General features: G+C 38.3%; 3 protein-coding genes across 6 annotated transcripts in view; 2 read left to right on the top strand and 1 right to left on the bottom strand.

Moving 5' to 3' along the window:
* The window catches only part of LOC143848329 (elongation factor P (EF-P) family protein), a 28,140-nt gene extending 17,729 nt beyond the window's left edge, over positions 1 to 10,411 (top strand). For 2 of the 4 annotated variants that reach the window (XM_077357263.1, XM_077357248.1), the window contains 3 exons: positions 3,364 to 3,403; positions 6,301 to 6,368; positions 10,062 to 10,411. In XM_077357263.1, the coding sequence (XP_077213378.1) occupies positions 3,364 to 3,403; positions 6,301 to 6,368; positions 10,062 to 10,068 (115 nt within the window). In that variant the 3' untranslated portion in view covers positions 10,069 to 10,411. Of the gene's footprint in view, positions 1 to 3,363; positions 3,404 to 4,128; positions 4,180 to 5,949; positions 6,247 to 6,271; positions 6,369 to 10,061 lie in introns of those variants that run through there. The other 2 variants (XM_077357256.1, XM_077357270.1) reach the window with 2 other exon arrangements.
* Positions 10,412 to 10,827: 416 nt separating this feature from the next.
* Positions 10,828 to 12,648, bottom strand: LOC143848353 (non-specific lipid-transfer protein 8-like). The gene is made up of 2 exons (XM_077357281.1): positions 12,265 to 12,648; positions 10,828 to 11,065 (listed from the first exon to the last, which is right to left on the bottom strand). Exons 1-2 carry the CDS (start codon positions 12,609 to 12,611, stop codon positions 11,056 to 11,058), a joined length of 357 nt encoding a protein of 118 aa, XP_077213396.1. The 5' UTR covers positions 12,612 to 12,648; the 3' UTR covers positions 10,828 to 11,055.
* Positions 12,649 to 16,055: 3,407 nt separating this feature from the next.
* Positions 16,056 to 23,020, top strand: NCBP (Putative cap-binding protein). The gene is made up of 6 exons (XM_077357237.1): positions 16,056 to 16,275; positions 17,244 to 17,339; positions 17,495 to 17,599; positions 17,771 to 17,848; positions 22,419 to 22,538; positions 22,648 to 23,020. Exons 1-6 carry the CDS (start codon positions 16,147 to 16,149, stop codon positions 22,777 to 22,779), a joined length of 660 nt encoding a protein of 219 aa, XP_077213352.1. The 5' UTR covers positions 16,056 to 16,146; the 3' UTR covers positions 22,780 to 23,020.
* The last annotated feature ends 2,133 nt before the right edge of the window (positions 23,021 to 25,153 follow it).

The raw sequence follows: 25,153 nt of genomic DNA, 5'->3' as shown, positions 1-25,153 counted from the left end.
GTTATGCTCGGTTATCTCCTTCGTATACCGCATTTATATCATCTTTGTCATCGGTTTCTATTTCCCGCTCTGCTCAAGAGGCTATGCTTGATTCGGGATGGCGAGCAGCTATGGAGGCTGAGATGGATGCTTTGGCCAAAAACCAGACATGGCAGTTGGCTTCCCTTGCTCCTGGTGCTCAGGTAGTCGGATGTAAGTGGGTGTTCACCGTCAAATACCTACCTGATGGCTCTGTTGAGAGGTTAAAAGCCCGCTTTTTGCCAAGGGCTTTACTCAGACTTATGGGATTGATTATGTTGAGACATTCTCTCCAAAGGCAAAGATTCCATCCATCCGTGTATTGATTTCTTTGGCCGTGAATCAGTCTTGGCCACTATATCAGTTGGATATCAAGAATGCGTTCCTCCATGGTGATTTGCAGAAGGAGGTGTATATGGAGCAACCACCAGGGTTTGTTGCTCAGGGGGAGTTGCAGCATACCGTCTGTAAGCTTAGAAAGGCGATTTATGGTCTTAAACAGTCTCCCCGTGCTTGGTTTGGGAGATTCAGTGAGGCCATCCTACGATTTGGTATGAAACAATGTGCTGTAGACCATTCTGTGTTCAGCTCTCGAAGCAAGGATGGTTTGATTCTCCTGGTTGTATATGTTGATGATATTGTTATTACAGGGAATGAGAAAGCAGGAATAGAACGCCTCAAAGATTTCCTTCAGAATGAATTCAGCACAAAAGACCTTGGTGTTCTGAGATACTTCTTAGGCATTGAAGTGGCACATTCACAAAGGGGGCATCTCTGTCCCAAATGAAGTATGCTCTTGATATTTTGGAAGAAACATGTCTTCTGGGGGCAAAACCTGCATAGACTCCTATGAATCCGAATGTCAAGCTTTCACCTGATCAGGGGGAGCCACTAGAAGATCCTGATCGATACAGACGGTTAGTAGGACGGTTGATCTATCTCACAGTCACTCGTCTGGACATTGCATATGCTGTTGGTGTGGTTAACCAGTATATGAGTGCGCCTCGGACATAGGGGTGGCAACGGGGCGGGTCGGGGCCGGATGTTGGGGTCCCCTTCCCCTTCCCCTTTGCGGGGAATTTTCCCCCTCCCCTTCCCCTTCCCCTCTGCGGGGATGGTGGGGAATCCCCCTCCCCTCCCCGCGGGGAATATCTAATCCCCTTCCCCTTCCCCTCCCCGCATCCTTCGGGGACAAAATCCCCGCCCCGCCACCTCTTTGGAACCCAACCAAACCAGCAAACAGAGCTTCTTTCTTCTACGTCCATTACAGACAATATTGTGATGAATGCTATGATTCTATTCATGTGATCAACAAACAGATGGACAAAATCAGAAATGCATGGATGAGACAACAAACATAAATAACAACAGGACCTCATCTTTCAGCAATTTTCTGCATAAATTATGGAATGATAAATAGGAAATGAGCACCAGGATTACCTTAATTAACAGGCAGCCAATGTGCAAAAAGTAACTATTTCAGTAGTCACAATGAACTTTAAAAGTCCATAAGTGGGCGCTCACACACGCAAAATAATGTTCATTAGTTCATTCTGTATAGCATGTTAACCCCCAGATGAGCATGAGAAATGAGAATGGAGAAGAGAACAAAATCAACAAATGACTTATTTCTTTAACTGCAATTCAGTCTAGTGCTGACATGAAACAAATTTCTAGTAGCTAAATTTTTCTTGTTGAAAATTAAAACCTGCAATCCAACCCTAAAATTCTGTTGGCACTACGATTTTTTGATAATTGCATACACTCAGCGTCTCAGGCTCTCAGCTTGTCTTTATTATTTCAACATCTGTGAAAAGGTTATTATAGTTCCCAAAATGCTCTCAGAAGCTAATTAAAAGGAAAAGACAAGCTAAGTTTATGTTTGGGGGAATCTTGTAGCCGATCCATAGAGTTTCTAGTAGTTTTCCTTAAAAAAAACATTTACAAATTTACAAAAAAATGGCATTGATTAGCGGGGCGGGGCGGGGCGGGGCGGGTCGGGGACAACTCCATCCCCTTCCCCTTCCCCTCCCCGCACCGGGGAATTTTTATATTCCCCTTCCCCTTCCCCTTCCCCTTTCAAATCGGGGAATCCCCTCCCCAAACGGGGCGGGGCGGGGCGGATCCCCGCTTTTTCGGGTGAAATTGCCAGCCCTACTCGGACATCACATTGGTCAGCTGTGATTCAGATAGTGAAGTATCTGAAGAAAGCTCCCGGGAAAGGTCTTCTCTTCAGGAAGCATAACCATTTGAGGATTGAGGGATACTCTGATGCAAACTGGGCCGGATCTCCTGCTGACCGGGGATCTACTAATGGCTATTGTACCTTCATAGGTGGAAATATAGTATCTTGGAAGAGTAAGAAGCAGGACGTCGTGTCACGATCCAGTGCAGAAGTAGAATACAGGGCCATGGCTTACACAAGCTGTGAATTAATTTGGCTACGGTCGTTTATGTCAGAGATTGGATTCTCATACTCCTCACCTGCATCCCTCTACTGTGACAACAAGTCAGCCATTCACATAGCTATGAATCCGGTATTTCACGAACGAACTAGGCATATAGAAGTGGATTGTCACTTTATTCGTCACAGGATTCAGATATGCCAAATTCAAACCGAGTTCACTCAAACGAATGATCAGATTGCAGACATGTTTACTAAGCCGTTGAATGGAGTTCGATTGAGTGATTTATGTAACAAGCTGGGCATGTATGACATTCATACTCCAGCTTGAGGGGGAGTGTTAGAATAAGCTTATGTAGCGTAAGGGCATTATAGTCTTTTCATATTCTTTTCATAATAAATATATGTGTGTGTGTTAGGGCAAGGAGGCTAACACACAATATTCATTCTCAAATCTCTCTGTTAACAGGGGTATCGGTCACATCGACAGGTACACGCCTGATACGGGGGTCCATATTGTATTGAATCTCGCCGATATGGATACATATTAGCCGGTACATATTTCTAATGGCCTATTTTTCAAACCATGTATGTGCCTGTGTGCAGGTTCGTTTAATTAAGAGATTTAACTATTCATGTGCCTGTGTGCAGATTTGTTTAGTTATGAGAATCTCTTAATCCCTTTTGCTAGAATTTGTGCGAAGTGAATTACAAATTTATGTTGTGTTTTTAACTGTCACTCATAAAGGTGAAAGATGGGTTTCTAACATTTCTTTCTGACAACATTAATGTGTTAAGGAGTTATTGTTCATCAAAATGGATTTTCTTTTCGAACGTTTCTTTGTTTCACATCTGCATGCTCATTTACTTGTGATTTATTGCTCTTTCAATTTTTCTTGCAACTTGAGAATTTCTTCATATGTTTCTTGCTTGAAATACAGGTACAAAAGGGTTGTACTGGATAACGGGCTTACTGTGCAAGTAAGTGAAAAATGTAACGTAATAAATATTTTTATTCCATTCTAATCTTAACATTTTCATTGGAAGTTTAATACCTTAAATACTTCTATTGATTTATAAAAATTGTAATATCGTATTACTATTTTCAAGATCTGCAGAATATGAAGTTCCCCTGTCATTAATATTGATTGCTTGGAGGATACCCATAAAAACAAATCCCAAAAAAGAGCATAGCCCAATGGGAACTTAATTTAGCATGGTGTGAAAAAATGGCAGGGGGCATTTACGCATAAGTGGTTTATTAGTTTTTTGCTTAGTTGCAAACTGTGAAATTAGAAAAACTAAAGTAATCCAGTAAAGCTAGAAATTAAATACAAAATAATGTCAATCAATCAAATAGTAAAATGAATTTACACAACTTAGAGAAAAAAGCTTCTAATTGCTGTCAGCCTCTATGTTGTGGTAAACTGAGATCACTTGTTAGGTTATCCTATGAATTTGGGTTGATATCACCACTAAGTTGTGTTGGATCAGAATTCAGATTCTCTTGAAATGGAGGTGTCACCTCTTTGCTCTAACCCACTTTACAGTCATTAAAGAATTATTACACGTATTTAAATAACATGAACTGAAATTCTGCTGAATACATAAAATGACTAAACTTCCCCGGCAAGTTGTCTGCACTTGTACCACTGCCCCTAAAATTGCGAATACTGTTTTGATAATAACACCCTTCCGTTTGACAGTGGTAACTGGGTAAGGGCGTAAGGCAATGAAAGAGGAGAGGAATCCATATGTTTGACACACTGTTACATGGATTGTTCTAAATGAGCGAAGAATCCATGTCAGACACGTCTCAGATTCCCGTACTTCAAGATTCTCTGAGACACTTCTAGATCTCTTTTATCTGTTGTTTACGAATACTACCACCACTACTTTGCAATTACCATATGTTTTGAGTTTTACCCATCCTAATGTAAAGCTTCTTAAATGGAAATAAAATGTTATATTAACTTAACCTACTAAAATATTCAATATATTACTAACCATATTATTATGTAAGAAAAAAATAAAATTTGAGAATTGATTGAAATATTTTGGTGAATCCACAAATCGTTCTTTTTGAGGTTTGCTGAATCCGACACTCGATACCCGTGTTGGATTCCGACACTCATATCCGTACTGATGAAACATAGGTTTGACATAATATAATATCATACATGTAAGGCAGTGGCTATGCCTGAAAGAGAAGAGTGGAATCCATATGTTTGACATAATATAATACGATGTATGTCCATAAAAATATATTATACGACGTATTATAAAATTTAAGTCTTCGTAGAATTTTATATGGTAATTTTAAGTATTTATACTACATTGCAATATGATTGTATCTGTGTCGAAATTTCAAATGCTCCAAAGCCTTATATTTGGTTTAAATATTGTGTGGCGATGTTGAGTGACAGTGTAATATTTGACATGACTCATGTGCACCCAAATCAGAGCTTGCGCCATATTTATCTGGATTACTTTTTGTTAGATGAACAGAGCATGTTGAAGCCTAAAACTGTAGATACAAAATGAATGGAGCTGCATTTTTTGGGACTTGTAAGGGCGACAACTTTTTTAGAATGGGAGTGGCAACTATTTCAAATGTAGGCTATCAGAATTTATAACTACCTAATGCCTACGGGTTTTGGCCTAAGAATCACAATAAACCCCCCTTATCGGGGTTCCCTAAGCCATTCCCAACCCTGATTGCTGAAATCTGATTTGCTCTGTGCTCCTGGTCTAATCTTCACTCTTCCCTGCTAAGATTTTTGTACCTTATTCCCAATCACATAAGAGTTTTGTGCTTTTTATTTTGATATGTAGGAGGAGAAATATGGTCTTACAAGAATACTCCATTTTGTTGAGCAATTGCAGGGTGTGGTTTGGCTCACATTTCTGTGGTACTACAAGTAGTTGGTCATTTCCTTGTTTACAAACTCAGAACCACTCAGAAACCTTAACCATGACATGCCACTGTTTATAATCATTTCATGATATTGCTAGCTGTAACCAAATGAATCTTAGAATGATCATCTATGTAAGCGCCCAAACATTGAAATTGGAACAAGGCTTATCGCATGGGACTTCATTATTCACGAAGGGAAGACAACCTCTTTGACAATTGACAAGTATAACGAGTATCAGCTTTATTAAATCTCAATATGTGATAAATACTTGTATAACTTGTATTTGACAAGAACCCAGAATAAGAGAAGTGCAAGAAAGAAGAGGAACTTCCTATTTTGTCATTATAAGCTTCCAAGTCAGTGATTATGGAATCAATATGAGAAACTAAAGATTGTATACCCCTTTCCCAAGTTTTGCAAGGGTCTGCCCCTACACAGAAGAGGGAACAAGATGCCAGAGGATCTGAGAGAATGGTGATGAACCCTAGAAAACTGCAATATCCATTATCAAAACACCAATGCGGCGTGCAAAATTAGGTCTGATGCTGCATTGAAATCATTTTGATACCTAAAACTATGATATACACAACAGAAAAAATCATCTTTCTGGGTGATGCTACTGCAGCAAGGAAATCTATTACCTTTCCCTTTTGTAAATAAACGGTCTTTTAAACAATGGTGCCCTACCAAACAAGATAAAGAATCCTTCAGAGTTTTCTGTGTAAAGTGGATGGTGTGAATCAATATACATGAAATAGATTGGCACCATCCGTACTCATTTTTGCCTTTTCCTTTACCCATTCCATGCTCCATTAGGGGTTTCCTATTAGATATTTAATTTTCTCTCTACCTTTTTCTGTGCTATGTAAATGGCATTTTCCATCATAACATAACAAGTTTTTACCATGTAAAGTTTAAATGTTGGTTTCAGTTTTCTTATTTATTCAGTGAATGTCCTAGGCACCATCATTTATCGAAACAGGTGACAGGATAATTGTTAATACCACTGATGACTCGTACATCACTAGGTACGCTCCATTGAATCTTCATATTTATAATTTCAAGATTTAATATTGCACCTTATAGATTTTCTTCTTCCAGTTTCTTCAGTGGCTGTGCTTATTGTTTTGTTTATGTTTCATAGAAGTCTATTTTCTATTATATGAAGATTAGTTCTCATATATGTACCATGGTGCCATTGTTTATTTCATTAACATGTGCTACTAGTGGAAGAGTTTGATATGTTTTTTATCCATGTTTTTCTTTTCTTTTTCTATGAATTCCAAGGGTTACTTATGGAATCTCTTGGATTTGCTACTAAGTCTTTTTGTAGAATATATAGCATGGCCATCTATATGCTTACATGGCTAGAAGGTCAGTTTAAATAGTAATGAATCTAGGTCTAGTGTTTGTGAGAAAAGGAGAAAGAAGAAAGAAGAAAAAAGAGGAAGAATGAAGCAAAGGGTTTTCGTAAGTGGTATCCCTAGGACCTCTATTTAGTTTATTAATATAATAATGGGTTTTTTACAGAAGTACCCCCAATGACAATAGTAGATATAAAATCAAAACAATAACTTAAGAATATTACAATAAGACCCGCCAAACACATGTCATTCAATTGCACTCACAACTGCTAGCACTGCATACCAAGCATTCTAAGCAAATTACTGTCTTTTGCAACTTGGGACAATGGTCTCCATAGCCCTTCCACCGTAGACCTATATTTCCAGAAAAGGAAGATATTAGGACTTAGGATGGTTAAATATATAACATAACAATTAAATTGAAATTAATAGGAGATAATTACTTGGCTTGTTGTTTTCATGGTTAACTTTCTTGTGACTCTTCCAAATGGGCCCTCTTCTTTTTTAAAGATGACTATTTTCTTATCAATTTCCATTTGTTCTGTTGAATTTGGAACCATTCTTTCTAGACAATCTTGTAATTCTTGCTTAATCTTTATATCCGTTGCAAATGAGTGATCATAATGGAAGCATGGGTTTAGAAATGACATGTTGCATTGAAGGGGCTATGGAGTTGTAGGTTCCAACGTTCATCAATTACATTCCAATTGGGTATATACTCCCTTTTCACATTGCTCAAATTATTTGCCATTCCCTGTATTGCTCTATCCATAGCTTCATAAATGTATCCAATTTTCGAAAATCGGAATCGAATCGTTAACCATAATAGGGATCGGATCGGATCGGATCGGATCGTAAATCGTATCATAAATTGTAAGATTCATTCTGATTTATGTATATATATTAAAAATATAAAAAATCAAAGAACAAAAAATAGCCAATTATTCATTATCATAGAAACTACCACGATCAGTTATCTAATATCATAATAGGAATTCTTTTTAACTATGATTAGTTATTCGATATCATAATAGGAATTGTTTATTAACCATGATTAGTTATTCAATATCATAATAGGAATTGTGTATTAACAAACTTTTCATATTGATAATTTATTTCCCATCCAAACCTATACATATTGGATAATAATCTTAAAAATAATCTTAGACACAAGAACTTTTGAGTCGTACTAGAATATGAAGAAAAGGTTAAACAAATATTTTCCCGGCTTTCTTGTTAATAATTTTGTTGGTTGGTGAAATTATTAAATCCCCTTTTTATCGAATGGTACCCTTGAAGTTAATTGTACAAGCATCTGTGGATGACCAGACCACCTCGTCTGAATTCCAAAAGGAGAAACCGGCTGGTTATGTACAAGCATCTGCGGATGAGCAGACCACCTAGTCTGAAATCCAAAAGGAAAAACCAGCTGGTGACAGAGGATGCAAATACCCATTGAAATTACCAATGTTCATCTCCCATACTGAAACAGATTTTACTGTTTCATTACATTAAACAGGTTTTCCATTATGAAACGAAATTTACTTTGTCTCCTCACAATATTTATCTAATGTTGGCCAAAAATTTGGAACGTCTTGCCTTTTTGATAGAATGACTAAAATACCTCTAAAGTTTGTAAGTGAGGACATGTGGAGATGGTCGTATAACTATACCCGTTGTATCTTCAAAAGAAATAGATTACAAATGATCTTTTCAATTACTAAAATGATGAAGACGGCCTTTAAAAAAAGAAGTGGCAAAAGTACCCCCAACATCTCTCTTATAAACAGAATATGCATTCCCCTATCTCTTTTTGTTGGTGTAATCATTGAAACCATTCCAAAAAAAAAAAATCATTTAACCCTCCGAACCTGGTTGATTGAATGACTAAAATATCTTTAAATTCTAGGTTGATTGTAACGTGTGAGGGATGCCTATACTGACCTCGTCCTGATCTCCTAAATAATCAGCACATGAATAATCCATGACTGAAATAGAAAAAAATGGCCTTTTAAATGACCGATGTGCACTGACGCCTTTATTCCTTCTTTGAAACAAATCTCCCCCTGCATTACTGCTTACAGGATATTCCTTATAAAAGCAAAATTTATCTCCCATCCGCTCTCGTCATAAGTTGTCATTTTAATAATTTGTATACATCAAGAAGGCCAACCTTACTGTTTGCTTTTTAATGATTTTAAATTTTATAGGTGAATTGACTTGTCACCGTCTTATATGTTCTTACTGTAGAAGATAGCTAACCATTGTCCATAATTTGGTTTTGAACTAGCTGGTGTTGCATGATTAGCCTCAACATTGTTTCTTTAATGTAGTTGTCATTGCTTATCACTTATCCAAATTGATTTCCTTATTCAGTAAGGGCCCGTTTGGATAACTCATATTTTGTATTTGATTTGGAATTGAGTTTTGAATACAAAATGAATAGATCCGCCTCATGTTGAGGGAGACAAAGAGGGAGGGGGTACTTCCTACTGGAGGGGAGAGGTTGAGGAGCAAAGAGGGTGAAGGAAACTGCCAGATCTGTGGATTTCCAATTACTTATTTCCACAGCATATTTGGAAATTTGATTTTTTTCACTGTCAGTCGCTGATTTGGAAATCCAAGGATCTGATCCGGATCCAAATCACAACACAAAATGGGCTGCAAATGTGAGAAATCCAAATCAAAATCTTCTTGGCATCCAAACGGGACCTAAGTGAATATTGTATAATACTCGGATATTTTTATGGGTAGCATATCATATTGCAACACCTACGATTGATCAATGTTACACTGATTCTTCTGAATGGGTGAAGACAGTCAAGTGTAAGCATCATAACTATCAAAGATATTGTTTGTAACCTTTTCAGTTCTGATTGATTAGCCTCACTATCAGTTCATGACTTTGCTGGTACCCATATGATGAATCTTTTGACTATCATGAATCTACTGAACATGGATCCGTTTAGAATGAATGGTGAATCTGTGGAGATAGAACTGTGAATCAACAAGTTCTCTGTGTTTTGATTATCAATCCTAGAGTTGAAGCAAGTCCTATTTAGAAGAACCTGGCTTCTAAACCCTTTGGATTTCCATCTTACGCCACTTTCAGGCTTTGGATGATTTCACAAAATTGATGCTTAGCAAATTAATTAGCCCATCCCTTTCACAAGAAAGGGATGGGCTAGAAAGCACTGTAGGCTAGACAATCATTTAGAAAAGAAACTGCGATTGGCCATGCCCTTTCTATTGTGATCCTGATATTCTTGCACTTTCATGAGCCTATTTGATGAGTGTTAGTTGGCTGTCACCTTTTATTAAACTTTCTTGACTTGGGTTTCTCATTTTTCCTTCCAGGGCTTAAGGAGTAGGTTTAATGTGGTTCTGCGAAGAAACAAACACAAACACATACATGGTTCTGCAATTCTTTCAATGAAGAAAGCTCCGAGGAGTACACCTTTTGTAGGATAGGTTCAAAGGGCATGTGCATTTGTGATCAAATATTACTCTCTATTCTTAATTTCTAGTCATACCTAATAATTGTGCGGCATGGTTCAAACCATTGGATCCTATAACTTAATGAGAATATCCGTAAGCTAAGAACTTAGTATTAAAGTATATACTAGAACTACCTATTGGCAACATTATTGTGATTTTCCAGTTATAATTGCCTACTGTTGTCAGTATTATATACTGATTTTTTTCAAGTTCTGTGCTAGTAAACTTGATGTACTTTCATTCTCATCTTCAAAAGGAGCAAAGTTGTAGTGAACTTGGAGTTACTGACTAATCAGAAAATAAATAGAAGTCTTAACTATGAATTAACAATCCTCCACAATCCCAATAATTCAAAAAAAACAAAAAACAAAAAATCCTCCGCAAGCCCATATGGTACATGGTGCAACCACGAGGAAAATAGCAATACCATGGATTACATGACACAGCCAAATTAAGTAGTGCTAAAGGGCAGTGATTAATCGACCCCCTATGTCTCTTTCTCTCTCCTCTGGGTTAGAGAGAGAAAGACACAAAGGGGGTCGATTTAAGATAAATGGGGTTTGATTTATCACTCACCGTGCTAAATTGTGCTAACATGCAGTTTAGAAGCTATTCTTACCAGATATCAGGCTAAAGCTGCTCATACTCATCTCTAAAAGCCAAAAGGTAACACAAAGTAGTTTATTTATTACATGGATACTTATCATATGAGATGTAGAGACAGATCTTAGCTACTTCATTTATTACATAGATATAAATTATATGATATGTAGAGACATATCTAGCTTAATCCAAACTTGACATGGGACATGGAGGAGCAGCAGCTTGCATCTTCAATCGTTTCAGCCTTCATTCAGGTAATCCTGCAAACAACAAAAGCCAATAGGGTTGATCAAAGGTGAAAATACATGAATTGTCCTTGCTATGTTTAGACACCAAAATTGTGAGTAGAATTGCCACATGCTCTTGGAGTACAAACGTATTTGATCATAGCCTTTTATTTGAAAATACTAGACGAAAACTCGAAAAACTGAGCTAACCTGAGCGAGTCAATGATTGTTGTGGTCAATTTTTCATAAACTCTGGTGAATTAAGGTATTTTTAGATTGATTCCCTAGGTCTAAACGCCGTAGATTCAGGCAAGGCGATGCAGAACTCGAGGAGTTTTTAAGCAGGGGAAAATATGATTAGCAAACCAACTCAGTGAAAATCATCTTTCAAGCTATTGACTCAGTTGACTCGTCATATCAACTCCACCAAATACATGCCATGCAACTTTTGCTTGGGCATCTCAAATTTATATTTTATAACCACATTTTTCAACATATTTACCATATCCTGGGAAGGTTTTGACTCATCATTTGGCTCCTAGGTGTAAGCAAACTTACCAACCGTCTCCTCCTGATTGGCCTGTTGTCCTGCTGCTGACTGGGGAAAATAGGTGTAAGCAATTCCACTTGATATTACACATTATGGGGGGTGTTTGGATCTAGGGAAAAAATTCCAGGGTGCAGTAGGTTTGTAATTTTCCTTGAAAACAGGGGAAATTTTTTATTTTGGAAAAAAAATCCATGGAAAATAAGTTTACCAAGTGCTGGAAAATTCTTTTTTTTCATACATCCAAACGGCTGCTATATTAAGCACTCTAAGGCCATATATGGCAGCCGAGATGAGAGTGAGAAGATGAGGGTGAGAAGTGGCTAAAAATAAGTAAAAAGTCTTCCTTTTTTAGTATAGTTTTTTGGTTCCTTAGCTACTACTCACCACTTGGAGACACTAGTTTCCTGATTCTTAGCCACTTCACCCGCTCTACCCCTCTCTAACACTTGGAGACACTAGTTTATCATGAAAAAAAAATAAATTCGTAGTAGCCATAGGTGCCCCAAACTCCCCCAAAAAACCGATACTCTACAGTGACACATATATATATATATATATATATATATATATATATATATATATATATATATATATATATATATATATATATATATATATATATGTTCACTAACCCTCAAGCTAAGAGTGTATATATATATGGGGGAGGGTGAGAGATACATACTTGGAACAATCCACATTGGGAGAAACCGCGAAGGGCAAGCTAATGCGGCAGCTCCCTGGAAGAGCCTGAGCAGCTCCACTGTTTGGATGCATTTGTTGTGCGGCCGACTTGATGCAAGTGCAGACAGCCTTCCTATCAGCAGATGTCGATGCCGAGGCCGCTAGCTTACTAACCCCACCGCAACATGCCTGTGATGGCTTGCCATTGCCATTAATCAAATAGTTTAAGCAGGGAGTTAAGTCTTTCAGAACATCACTGCATTGAATTGCAGCTTCATATGTTGGAATAAGCAGTAGAAGAAGCACCAAAGCAGCTGATGCTGGAACCATTATGCTTGAGAATTTCATGATGCAAAGAGAATTCTGCTTGGTTTTGCATATGGGTTTGGGCTGATTTTATAGCTAACGTTGAGAGAAGCTCATGTGTGCATGAAAGGGAGAAGAATAGTAAAAAAAGAAGGCTGGTTTTTGATTGAGTGCAAGAAAGAATGAAAATGGGTATTTTTATTTCTGCATGGTGGTAGAATTTCAAAGTTAGGTGGAAGTCCACTAACAGAAGTTACCTAGTGCTCTAAGTAGGACATTTTATATCATACTGTATAAATGTGAAAATGTATGTGTATATAAAAAGGGATTTGCTAGGTAATTTCATGAAAAGTCATTTTGCCGCTCACTTTTGCAAATGAGAACAGCCACCTTGTTTCTCAACTTTGAGGTCACAGGGTTTGATCCCAGCTTACCAACCCCCCCCCCCCCCCCCCCCCCCCACCACGCCCCAAAAAAAAAAAAGAAAAGAAAAGAAAAAAGATTATGTCTTATTCATTTAATTCATCTGATGTGGCTGTTCTCTCCTACAAAAGTGAGCTGTGAAATAGCTTTTCGCAAGATTTCCTAGTAAATCCCATATAAAATATATGAGGAAATGCTAAACTGAAGGGTGTCTCTGAATGAAAAAAAAAAAAAAAAACCTGCTATAATGGGGCTGCATCGGGCAATCTCACCAAAATGCATTTATTATTTTTCTTGGGATTAAGCCTCGAGCTCAATGCTAAGGCTTTGTATTGCCACCCTACCAAAAAAAAGTTTATAATTTTATGTGCCATTATAAAATATAAATGCACTTTGGTGCAATGGTCCAATGGGGACCGCCTTGTATCTGCAAGGGCGCCCTTCAGTTTAACATTCCGCCTTGTATCTGGACACATGATTGGGTTCCCACCACTACAATGAGTCGATGAGATTACATAATGTTTCGGGCAATGAAATAACTCAACATAGTTAATATTTAGTGGTACAAATATAATGCAAAAACCGTTAATCTCGGTAATTGCCGGAAATAAATAAAAAGTATCTTGGGACATGATTAATATGATCGGCACGTATAAGGTATGATAAATTGTACGTATAAAGCTCAAATGCACAATGACATCCCATCTATCACCTATATTTTGAACTTTTAAAATCGAAAAGCCTATTTTGCGGACAAGCTTGTGGTCCCGTGATCGGACTTTACAACGGTGTCGGCAAATTAAAATAAATTACTTGATTAAGAGAGGAAAATAATGTGGGTGACAGGCTGACCGCGTTTTTGGAGGGATATTAGCTGGAAAATAACAAGGAGATCAATCATAAGAGCCTGATATTTGATATATGGGAGGTGATAAATGGGCCCCTTTGTTTACAAGGAACGCCCCTTTTATGCTCCGTTTGGTTGCCGGGTTTTTTTTTTTTCCTGGGATTTATGTGGGTAAAGGTAGGAGACAAAAGAGGGGACGAGCATTAATTAGAGAAAGATATTATGATGAGTGGAGAGAGAGGGTAGAGAGAGAAAGAGAGACCATCATTTTCAAGACAAGATTTTGCTGATATCACCAAGAAAAAGCTGATGTGACCACTAAATATTCTCCCACATATCTGCGCTAAGGTGTTTCGATAAACAAGCGCTCTACTTGTTTGTAGTGTAGTATTTAAAGGGATTTCAGAGGATATCTCAAAAAGCTCTTTAAACCCTTTAAATACTACACGACAAACAAGTGGAGCGCATGTTTATTGAGACACTTGGTGCAGATATCATTTCCCCCCAAAAAAATGCAACACTGCATAGTGTCATAATGACGTTATAAAAAGAAGGTGTATTTATAAACCGATATATGAAGCTGTCCTCGTTTTGAAATTTCAATTCAAAACTCATGTCGTCTCCAATCCAGTGCCCAAGCAACTAGATCTTATGCAAAGCACCTTTGACTAATATGTGGCTTGAAATTAGCCTTTCACTTTTTTTTTTTGTAAAGGGGTAAGATTAGGGCGCTGATATCCCACTCCCCCAGGTTGATCCTAGCCCTCCGATCTAGATAGAAACTACATCTTATGCAACCTCTATAGATTGTAAGGTTGTGATCATCCTACGGAAATGATTTTTGGGGCACAACCTATTTACATTGTGGCCCATCAAATGACTGGTTTGGATCATTCTATGGAGTTGGTCGTAAAGTAACATTAAGGCCCGTCCACAACATAGGACGATCCAAGCCGTCCATGGTTTGGATAATCCTATGGAGTTGGTAGTACAGTAACATTGAGGCCTACGATCCACAACATAGGATGATCCAAGTCGTCCATGGTTTGGATCATCCTATGGTGTGGTTCGTACCGTAACATTAAGGCCCAATTAAGGCCCCACCTATATTTTTGAAAATGAAGTGTACCGTCCAGACCATAGGATGATCCGAGCCGTCCATTTGATGGGCCATAACGTAAATGGGTTGTGCCCCCAGAAGGGTTGGCCCATCAAATGAATGGTTTGGATCATCCAGTGGTCGTACAGTAACATTAAGGCCCGTTCGCAACATAGGATGATCCAAGCCATCCATGGTTTGGATAATCCTATGGAGCTGGTCGTACACTAACATTAAGGCCCAATTGTAGGTCCCACCGATATTTTTCAAATTGAAGCGTACCGTTCACAACATAGGATGATCCAAGCCGTCCATGGTTTGGATCATCCTATGGTGTGGTTCGTACCAATTTAGGCCCCACCCATATTTTTGAAAATGAAGTGTACTGGCCAGACCATAGGATGATCCGAGCCGTCCATTTGATGGGCCACAATGTAAATAGGTTGTGCCCCAAAAATCATCTCCGTAGGATGATCACAACCCTACAATCTATAGAGGTTGCATAAGATGTAGTTTCTATTTAGATCGGAGGGCTAGGATCAGCCTATGGAAATAATATTTTGGGACGCAACCTATTTACGTTTATAGCCCATCAAATGGACGGTTTGGATTATCCTATGGTGTGGTATGGGTGGGGCCTACGTTGTTCAAAGATGGGCCCACCATTCCACCAACGGTTTCTGTTGGGCCCACCAACTGTTCCTGTTGTGTGTGTGTAGAGAGAGAGAGAGAGGTCAAATGGTGGGAAAACGTTAGCCAGCTGTCAGGGGGGAAATAGCGGGGCCGGGGGGAAATATCAGCGCCCTAAGATTAATAAAGTTCCACAGTATCAACCCTACCTATTTCACCTACATGTTTCCATGGGACACCAAAAAATTCATCGTTAGCATTGGCCTCGACAATAACATTCAGAATTGGCCGTTGATTCCGTGGGACCCATTGTAGAGATTCTACATCCTAAAAACTCACATCCATCGAACGGTCCTAACCCATAAGTCAGAAATACTTAACATATATCGTCGGTCAAATTATCCCACCGCCACATGTACGGTTAGGATCATTCCATGAGCCCGGGTACAAAATCTTTTCGTTCACGACTGGGAACTCTTTCTTCAGCTCAGTTTTCCCTTCCATCTTATAAAATCTCCCTTTTTTCTCTACAGAGAGAGAGAGAGAGAGAGAGGGGGGGGATTTTTTCTAGGGTTTCTATGGAGATTACAGAGGAGGTGGAGATCAAGGGTTCGAATCCTCCAAATGTCGTTGATGCTGCTGAGAGAGAAGCAGAAGAGCGAGAGCGCCAAGCTCGTGAGCTCAAAGCCGGTTTGCATCCTCTCAAGGTCTCTTCTTCTCGATTTTTTTTTTTCCTTTTTGATGATTCCGTTTTTTGTTGCTCTAGACTAATCTAGGTTTCATGGAACCTTTTTTTTTTTTTTTTTGTTCTTTCGATGAATCGTTTGTAAGTATGTGATTTCTTAAGGTTTTGTCATGCGATGAAATTCGTGGACTGATTTTCAGTAATGTTGATCTAAATCGCTTGTTTGTGCATTGGAAAGAAAAATTCCTATGCTTTTGTTTACGGAAATAACGGATCAGATCTCTGATTTTGAAAAAAATAATAATTTTGGATGAATCAACGATCCTCCGAAAATCTAACAGACGTTCCAGTGAATCAGTTTCATTGATTTTTGTATCTGGGGATGTAGCAAAGCATCTCTGAAGCCAAGTTTTTTTTGCCTTTTTTAATAGAAAACAAACAAATGAACAAAAATAAACAGCGTTTAAGCCTTCATGTTCATCTGTCAATTGCGAATGGTTGAAATGAGAGAATACCTGTCTCCCTTTGCTTTGGATCTAGACACAGAAAGAGGCTTCAGTTGGAAGTTGGAAGATGCCTTACCATCCATGGCACCTGCTTTCATCTGGCCTCCAAAAGAATCCTGCTATGTGGGTTCTCTCTACTTCGTATGAAGTTGTGTACTGCTATTTTTCTACCCCAGTTATGGGGATGTCTGTGTATATAAATATAAACTTAACAAGTACCCTGCCAACTAAGGGAAGACTTACTTTAAACACGGAGAATTAACTCCTCTGAATACATTCTACTTTCAAATATTTGTTCATCTGATGTTGAAATCCTCCCGTCATTGGTGCTATTTAACTGATTCTTTGTTGACATTTGCAAGGAACTAGTAGCATAATTGGTCCACGTGTTATTCTGTTTGCATAAATTTAAAGGCAATTGTCTATGATGTTGTAGGTTCATTCATCTTGCTAATTCTTCTTAACCTGCTTAAAAAATTTTCAGCACAAGTTTGTCTTTTGGTACACTCGTCGAACACCTGGAGTTCGATCACAAACGTCGTACGAGGACAATATAAGGAAAATTGTGGAGTTTAGTACGGTATGATTTCTTTTGAAAGAGAACAAGTTCATAAGGAAATTATAAGTGTGCGCTTTTTATTCGAAAATGCTTTTCTTTTTGGGTAGTATGCGGATTTGGCTAAGTTAGCAATTTTGGCAAGGCATGTTTTTGAATGTGATAAGCTTATACTGTAGGCTGAAAGTTTTTGGGTCTGCTATTGCCATCTGGCCCGTTCTTCTACCTTGCCAAGTCCAACAGATTTGCATCTTTTCAAGGAGGGAATTCGACCTCTGTGGGAGGTAAGCATTTTGTAGCATGAGAATGCTATTTGAATGTGCTTTTCTATCATAATGCTGTTATCCATGTGCAATGATGAACACAAGAGAGATTAAAAAATATACTACATTTCTAGGCAGAAGGGGTTGCTTTGACGTATTGTTGACTCAAAAACAAACTTTTCATTTGATCAGGATTCTGCAAATTGCAATGGAGGGAAGTGGATTATACGATTCAAAAAGGCCATTTCAGGTCGCTTTTGGGAGGACTTGGTGAGGGAATATCTGCCTTCTATTTTGTGGATTGTGTTGTATTGGAGTCTACTGTACTTTCTGCTTTGGTTTTGTTAGATGCTACTTCTTATTGTAGTGTTGTCACTAGATTGTTATGATGGGGTAAATCAGATTTGGATTTGATTCATTCTACCATGAGGCAGACCACGTTCTTGTACATTTGACCATAGCTTTCTCATAACAATTAGGAAAATACTAACCTTTAAAAAAAAAAAACAATTAGGAAAATACTCTCTTTATGGAGAGAGTGGGGCTTTGTATGATTTGAGTGCCTTTTTTTCTTACTTCACCATGGGCCATATTGTCCCTAAGTAGGCCTTCTATCATTTTGATCTCGTGTCCAACATGTATATATGTAATAGCGTAGAGCGTGCAAGCACCTTGGAGACTATCCATCACTAACAATGCCTTTCAAGTAATTATTAGTAAAATAATGTAAGCTCTAGTCCACTAAAGGATAGATATTGCTTTTAGGATAAATTTCAGGGATGAGATTGGGTGTTATGTGGAATTACTCCTTTGTTAGAGGAACTTTGCAACTACATGTCAAATTTTTTTAGGCCAATAGGCGCACTTGGTCTCTTGATGATCAAGAGCAGTTTCCGTTTCATTTTTTTCTTTTGCAACTTGATTTCTTGTTTTGCAAGATGGCTCTTCATCTCCTACTACAAAGCTATATAGTACTCCTCTTTATCAATGGGCCCAAGTATTTTGCTAGACAATGGCTTTTAGGAAGATTAACACTTCAGACTTTTGTAAGGAAACAATCTTTTAGATAGAGAATATGTTCATATGATGTAAATGAGAGGGCAAAACCAACTAACATTTTCATCCATTGTAAGGTGACTAACTTGGTATGGAGTGTGGTGCTTGAGTGGTGCCATAACTCTTCTGTGTTCCTAGTAGCCATCACTGAGCTTAAGTGGTTCCGTAACTCTTCCGTGTTCCTAGTTTGATCAATGGAGCACCTGGCCTTGGAAAGATGGCATTCTTTGGTCGGTAACTCTTTGCGTGGTACTCTGGGTGATTTGGAGCGAAAGAATTAGAGAAATGCCCATAACGAGTCTTTTTAATTGCAAAAATGTGTCCTAAGAACATTTTCAAAAAAAAAAAGTGTGCTAAGAAGTAGAACAAAGATTTTTTTAGGGACTTACGCTTTAAGAAGGCCTAAATTATGGGAGAAATTGAGAAACTTGGTAGAAAAACCCACCCACACATCAAAAAATATGAATGGATTAGAATCAATGTTCAATAAGAGGGGTTGCTGCCGTCGATGTTCCATGGCGATATGGCTAGTGTTTCAAAATGCAAATGCAGGCCAAAAAACATGACCAAATCAAATCCTAGTTGGATCGATGCGACGTGGCCAAGCACACCGTTGATGCTGCCATAATTTGAAAGTAAAGGAGTTTTTTTTGAAATGGAAAAGTCAAAAGGAGTTTTAACTGACTTGACAGACAAAATGCAGCCTTGCCAAGTTGATTGATGCAGGGAGTTTTGAAACAGTAGTTATGGCTCTTGGCAGGTGGCCAAACCACAAGTTATCCTCACCATACCTCCGCTTTTGAGGGAAGGATGAAATTAATCCGCAACTCGAGAGTTAACAGTCAATCAATCTTTGGAAGCAAATAATGGTCTTGAGGAAGCTATCTTTCAGCAGTTTTCATCAGTCTATCAAACAAGTGGGAGCTCCAGGCCTTGGATCTATGGAGATATGCCCCAATGCAAAATGAGCTTGACCCAATGCAAAATGAACTTGTTGGATGCTAAGTTTTCAAAAAAGGAAATTCGAAAGGCCATCTTTAGCCTAGGTAAAGATAAAACTGGGTCCTTATGATTCTCAATGAGTTTTTTCCAAGAGCTCTCGAAAATAATTGAACTTGTCATTATTCAGGTAGTGGATTATATTGATACAATTCCTTACCATTTAAAAACACAAATTATTTTCATGAATCCAATAGTGGGTTTAATGCGTCTTTCATTGCCCTACTCCCTAAGGTAAGAAATTTGGAAGTCATTAAAGAGTTTAAGCCTATAAGCATGGTCGGTGGAGTATATCATATATAAAATCTGACGACTGTAAATATGCTGGGGACCGCTGGTCCCTATCTTCTGTAATTTTCGATTTCATATATTAATATATATATAAACCTGTCGCTTTTCAAAAAAATCATATCCAAATTCCTATCAATGAGGATAAAAACGTCTTGTCTAAGCATGTGACGCCGGAGCAAAATGGCTTTGTGGAAGAAAGACAAATCCTTGATAGCATTATTGCAAATGAGATCATTGACTCTAACGGCATGACAGAGCTGTGGAATGATCATCAAACTAGACTTCGAAAATCTTATGCTAGACTGTTTGCCAATGTTAATGCGGACTCCTGAGAAGATGGGTTTTTGGATGAAATGGAGAAAATAGATTAAATTGTGTATCCCTTCTGTTCACTTCTCGATTCTCATTACTCATTGCCTCAATCGCCTATATCCCGACTCAAAAGCAATGATGAATATGAAGAGTGGACTGCAGAAACAGACTAATCTTATTTTGGGGGAGGTGGGAGGGTGGGTGCGTGGGTGGGTGTGTAGGTTGATGAGAAGTTGATGGTTATTTGAGCTTGTTGAAGGTGACAAGAATGTGGTACCTAAAGTAGATCGAGAAAAAATGGGTTCAGGAAATTGGGGTTGAGAAATATAAGCAATGGGGTTTTAAGGTTTAGAGTTTAGACTTGATGTTTCAGGATGGAGTTGGAGTCCTTGTTTATGGCTAGGTGAACTGAATAATTCTGTCTCTATATACGCTGGTGGACATGTGAATGAGAAGCTGTAGCTTAATAACTTCTCGAAGTTTGATTTAGCATTGAGTAGATTGTGAATTGAGGATGGAACAGTACAATAAGCAGGTGTTATTCCTTTAGGTGACTCGCTTTCTTATGTTGTAGCCATACTATGGCCATTCATGGTCTTTGATGACTGCTCGATCATTTCTCAACTATCAATCCGCATATGGTATCTCCTCCCAACCTTGGGCAGGTCTTTCCCCAACATCTTTAATTCTCCTTCCTCCCCTGGAGCCATTGCTTTTATACGATGTGATCTGCTATGAATTGGATCATTCTAATCGGAGACCAATTATCAAAAAGGAAAATCTGTGTTCAGATCCATGCCATTTATGAAAAATCCAATTCACGTTCTTAGCAATTGCCCATGGTCCTTTCAAATGTGTTATTATTTTACCAACTTCTTTATATATTCAATGTTTCAATGATGATTGCCCAACATTAACTGAGCCTGGAAGTGGTGGATGAATGGTCCCCTAGCTATCAAAAGATCTAAATGTCTTTGGATCATCCTCTTGTCATCAACATTATGGTTCATATGGATAGTAAGAAATGATCGATTTTTTGAAGACATAAATGGTAGTACAGGGTAAATTATAGATAAAATAATAGTTGAGGGGTCTGAAAGAGCATAAAAAACTTCCGTCTTTGCTGGCTATTCTATGACTGATTACTAGTGTCTGGATAACAATGTGTGAGGATTACTCATGTCCCCCAAAAAACCAAGACTCTGGTTGCTACCCATGATGGCTGGATTAAATTAGATTTTGATGGGAGCAGTCGGGTCTCTTCGTTGAACAACGTAGAGATCCACAAGGCTGGTGTTTGGGGCCATTATTTCAGATTCTAATGGAAATGTTGTGTTGGCATAGTCAAGTAACTAAGTCTGAGATCATAGCTGCTTGGGCTAGGATACAATAACTAAGCACCAATATCAAAGTTCGGATCGATAAGATTGCTAAAGCATAAACGCCTTGGAGATTAGTTGATGCGCTAGAACAATCTTGGATGCGTGGAGGGTCATCTAGTGTAGTTTCAGCATGTGTGGCAGCCGGCTAATAGCGAAGCTGATTGTCTCGCCTTAGTTCAGTTTTGCTTTTGTTTTATTTATTTTTATTTTGGCATGTGTTCCGACCATCTCAGTCTGCAGAGGTTTCCCCCTATTTTGAATAAATCTCTACCTGCCATTAAAAAACACTCAATCTTTTTTTAAAATAAAAAATAAAAAATAAGCATATTCAATGAATAAATCATGTTTGATGTGTTGGAAGTAATTTATCCAATGAGAATGAGAATAAATAGGGATTTTACCTCCCAAACAGAATCTCATGCATGTTTTGGTCGTATCCGATGATATGGATACTTATCAGCTGATAGGATCGATATGATAATGATATTTGATTTTTTAAACCATGGCAGGCTAAGATTTTTTTTGAAGCATACCCTAGGCCAATCTGGATGTAGTTTCATCTAGGAATATTCTCTTGAATTCATGGATGATATTGTGATTGGATTCTCCTATCTACGTAATCTTCTGTGGGCTTTGAATGTTGATTTTATGCCATCATTGCTATGTTATTACGCTTTTTCATTTTTTGGGCTATATGATGTTTTTTTTTTCCTTTTCTTGAATGACTGCTCATCACCAAATCATTACAAGAAAACCGTAACGTCCATGTTTATTTGAGTTTGATTGATGTCTGTGGATAGGTTCTAGCATTAGTTGGTGATCAACTTGATTATGGAGACAACATATGTGGAGCAGTGCTAAGCATTCGTTTTAATGAGGACATTTTGAGTGTTTGGAACCGTAATGCATCTGACCACCAGGTATGTACGTAGAGAATTCATCACAATCTCATATTTTCTGCATAACTAAATCTGCTCTAATAAGTATGGCAATTGCGTCTAATCAATCATATCATTTGCTCCCAACCAGGCTGTCATGGCTCTGAGAGATGCAATTAAGCGGCAACTAAAGCTTCCCCACAGCTATCTGATGGAATATAAGGCTCACAACGCATCTCTCCGTGATAATTCTTCATACAGAAATACGTGGTTAAGAGGATAGGGGAATCTTGTTTCCTGTAATCAAATCAATCTTTCACAGGTATTGAAGCCTTCAATGCCACTGATCTTTCGTTTGGCACTGCCACTTCATACACTAGTTCAACAACTCACTTGGCTAATTCTGTATTTTTAGACTATCTTTTACTGTGGGTTTTAAGTTTTAACTGTGCGGCATGCTGTCTTCACAATATGTATCATGAACGGTTGTTACATATGCCATGAATCATTTTCTTTCTGTTAAATAGTTGTCCATGTGGCTCATTTCGGCCGGTGATCCACATAAGACATGATTATTAGCTAAGCAAATTCACCAATTTCAAATAGAGAGAACGGTTTGTTGTTGTTAAACATGGATGTCAAAAGCTGTAAATAGCCACGCTTCACATTTAACAACTAAAAATACATGTTCGTGGGACTGTTTGTAGTGATTTTTGGGCCAGGGGAGATCCAAATCAAGGACTATCAGATGACCAGTTCGGATCCATCAATGGTGAGACTCGAGATTTCTACCCTCAGTCTGGACTGTTGCTTCTTATGTTCTAACCGGCCTCTTACAAGAGTAACAAATCCAACGGTTAGGATCGTCCAATTGGAGGACCTAGCACTATAGCTATAGCACTTGCATGTTGGGGCCCAATGGATGAGTAATATGAACTGATCAAATAGGAAGCCACCCATATATTTGGCTAGTAACATTTTGCAGGGAAAAATATAGGATGAACAACTAATATCAGTGTCATCCTTTGCATGGTTAATGAATGAGAACATTTGGCCAAAGAAAATCCACAGCAAGCAGTGATTACAGTTTATTCACTAGTTGATGGCACACATGCATGGACGGAGAAAAGCGTCCATGGGCTTTGATCCAAGTATCCCATGTCTCCACATGTTAGCTCTCAAAGAATCTCAAGATCCTAATCTATTGAAATTTCAATTCTGAAATCTGAGAATGCAACATTCAAATGTCTTTAACACTAATAGTTTTCCCATTGTAGATTTCCTTCCAATTACCAATAGATTTTGGTCTCTTGCCCATTTTAAAATTTTCTAAAATGTTAATTTTGGTCATTGGCCCCGTGCATCGTGCACGGGTGTACCACTAGTTTGTTAATAAAAATTTTAAGGTTCCTAATCTCACCTCTGAGACATAGGCTGACTCTGGTTATGGAAAAGTCCACAGGGAGCGACTCCACTGGTTTTCTATTGTCTGTTTTTAACCGAATGTAATGTAACCTGAACATCTATGGAACTTACAAGCGGAGGTAGTCAGTTGAAGAAAGCTAGGAGGATACAAGAGAATGCATGCCTTTCAACCATCTCACTGAGAGTTTCTTCAGAGAACCTCAAACCACACCTTGGCAGTCTACTTTTGGTACCTACTACTATCATTTTAGCAGGCGATGCATATTTACAGCAAATCTCAACCCTAATATGGTGCAACTAACAAATGTGTACCTTAAAAAACACAATTATCAGTACATAAAATCAATCCTGTGGAGCATGTTTCACACTTGCACTGATTGTTAACTTGTTAGCAATTTCTGACGAACTGTACTATCCTCTAAAAGTCAATTAGAAGTAAATAAAGTGCCACAATCAAACCAAGGGAGTGTGCATATCATTATTCATAATTTTACTAGCATCACGCAATTGAATGATAGCAGTAGGCCTCAGTGTCAATGGGCACATCCTAGCCATCCGATTAGCATGTCCTTTTTCACCAAGGTAAATGTATACGATTGATACTTTGAGGCTCACCAGAATCAACAGTCTCGATCACTGTAAATATGATCTAGGTTGAAGATGGTGGGGAAGGAAAGGGCTAGCATCACTCAACCCAAGTGAGTACAAATAACAGCCCCATTTTAAAAATGCTCCATCATTGTTTCTAAGGCAATGGTTAATCAAGCAGTTGCAAGTTGCAACATTACCCTGAACGACGCAACCAACAACTTATCAGACTCTGCACTATATACTAACCAATCGAATACTCAGTTGAAAACATGAAAGCCCATAAAAAGAAAATAATGAAAAGGCCATGAATAGTCATCAATTGTAATGATGAACTCCATGTTTCAAGTCATTATGGACTGATGCAAAATGCAGGCTGAGAGCTCTCCTGCCCAACCAGATGGTTCATGGTGCCGAAACCTTGAGACCTCTGATTTGGTCCCAGCTTACCAACAACACAAAGTCTCAACATGCCAAGGAAACCCAAAAGTAATACTCATCTGAATCTTCAGCAGTACAACCCGCCTTAATCTGTGAATAAGTTCCTGCAAATAGTTTGATCTTGGAGCAGAGAAGCTGCAATATGTAACCTGATTTCAAGCCCAAAATGAAGTCTCCCGAATGATAGTCATAGTAAATAGGGA

This window comes from Tasmannia lanceolata, unplaced genomic scaffold (assembly GCF_043159265.1).
Source record: "Tasmannia lanceolata isolate RefF3 unplaced genomic scaffold, GAP_Taslan_0.1 ptg000003l, whole genome shotgun sequence".
In the NCBI taxonomy this organism is placed as follows: Eukaryota; Viridiplantae; Streptophyta; class Magnoliopsida; order Canellales; family Winteraceae; genus Tasmannia; species Tasmannia lanceolata.
This window is presented reverse-complemented; position numbering and strand designations above follow the sequence as displayed.

Excerpts from the sequence above, each read along its gene's own strand:
- LOC143848353 (XM_077357281.1), bottom strand. The coding sequence starts at position 12,611 with ATGAAATTCTCAAGCATAATGGTTCCAGCATCAGCTGCTTTGGTGCTT.
- NCBP (XM_077357237.1), top strand. The coding sequence starts at position 16,147 with ATGGAGATTACAGAGGAGGTGGAGATCAAGGGTTCGAATCCTCCAAAT. Across the intron at positions 17,600-17,770 it reads GAATTCGACCTCTGTGGGAG|GATTCTGCAAATTGCAATGG; the intron begins GTAAGCATTTTG and ends TCATTTGATCAG. Across the intron at positions 17,849-22,418 it reads GTCGCTTTTGGGAGGACTTG|GTTCTAGCATTAGTTGGTGA; the intron begins GTGAGGGAATAT and ends GTCTGTGGATAG.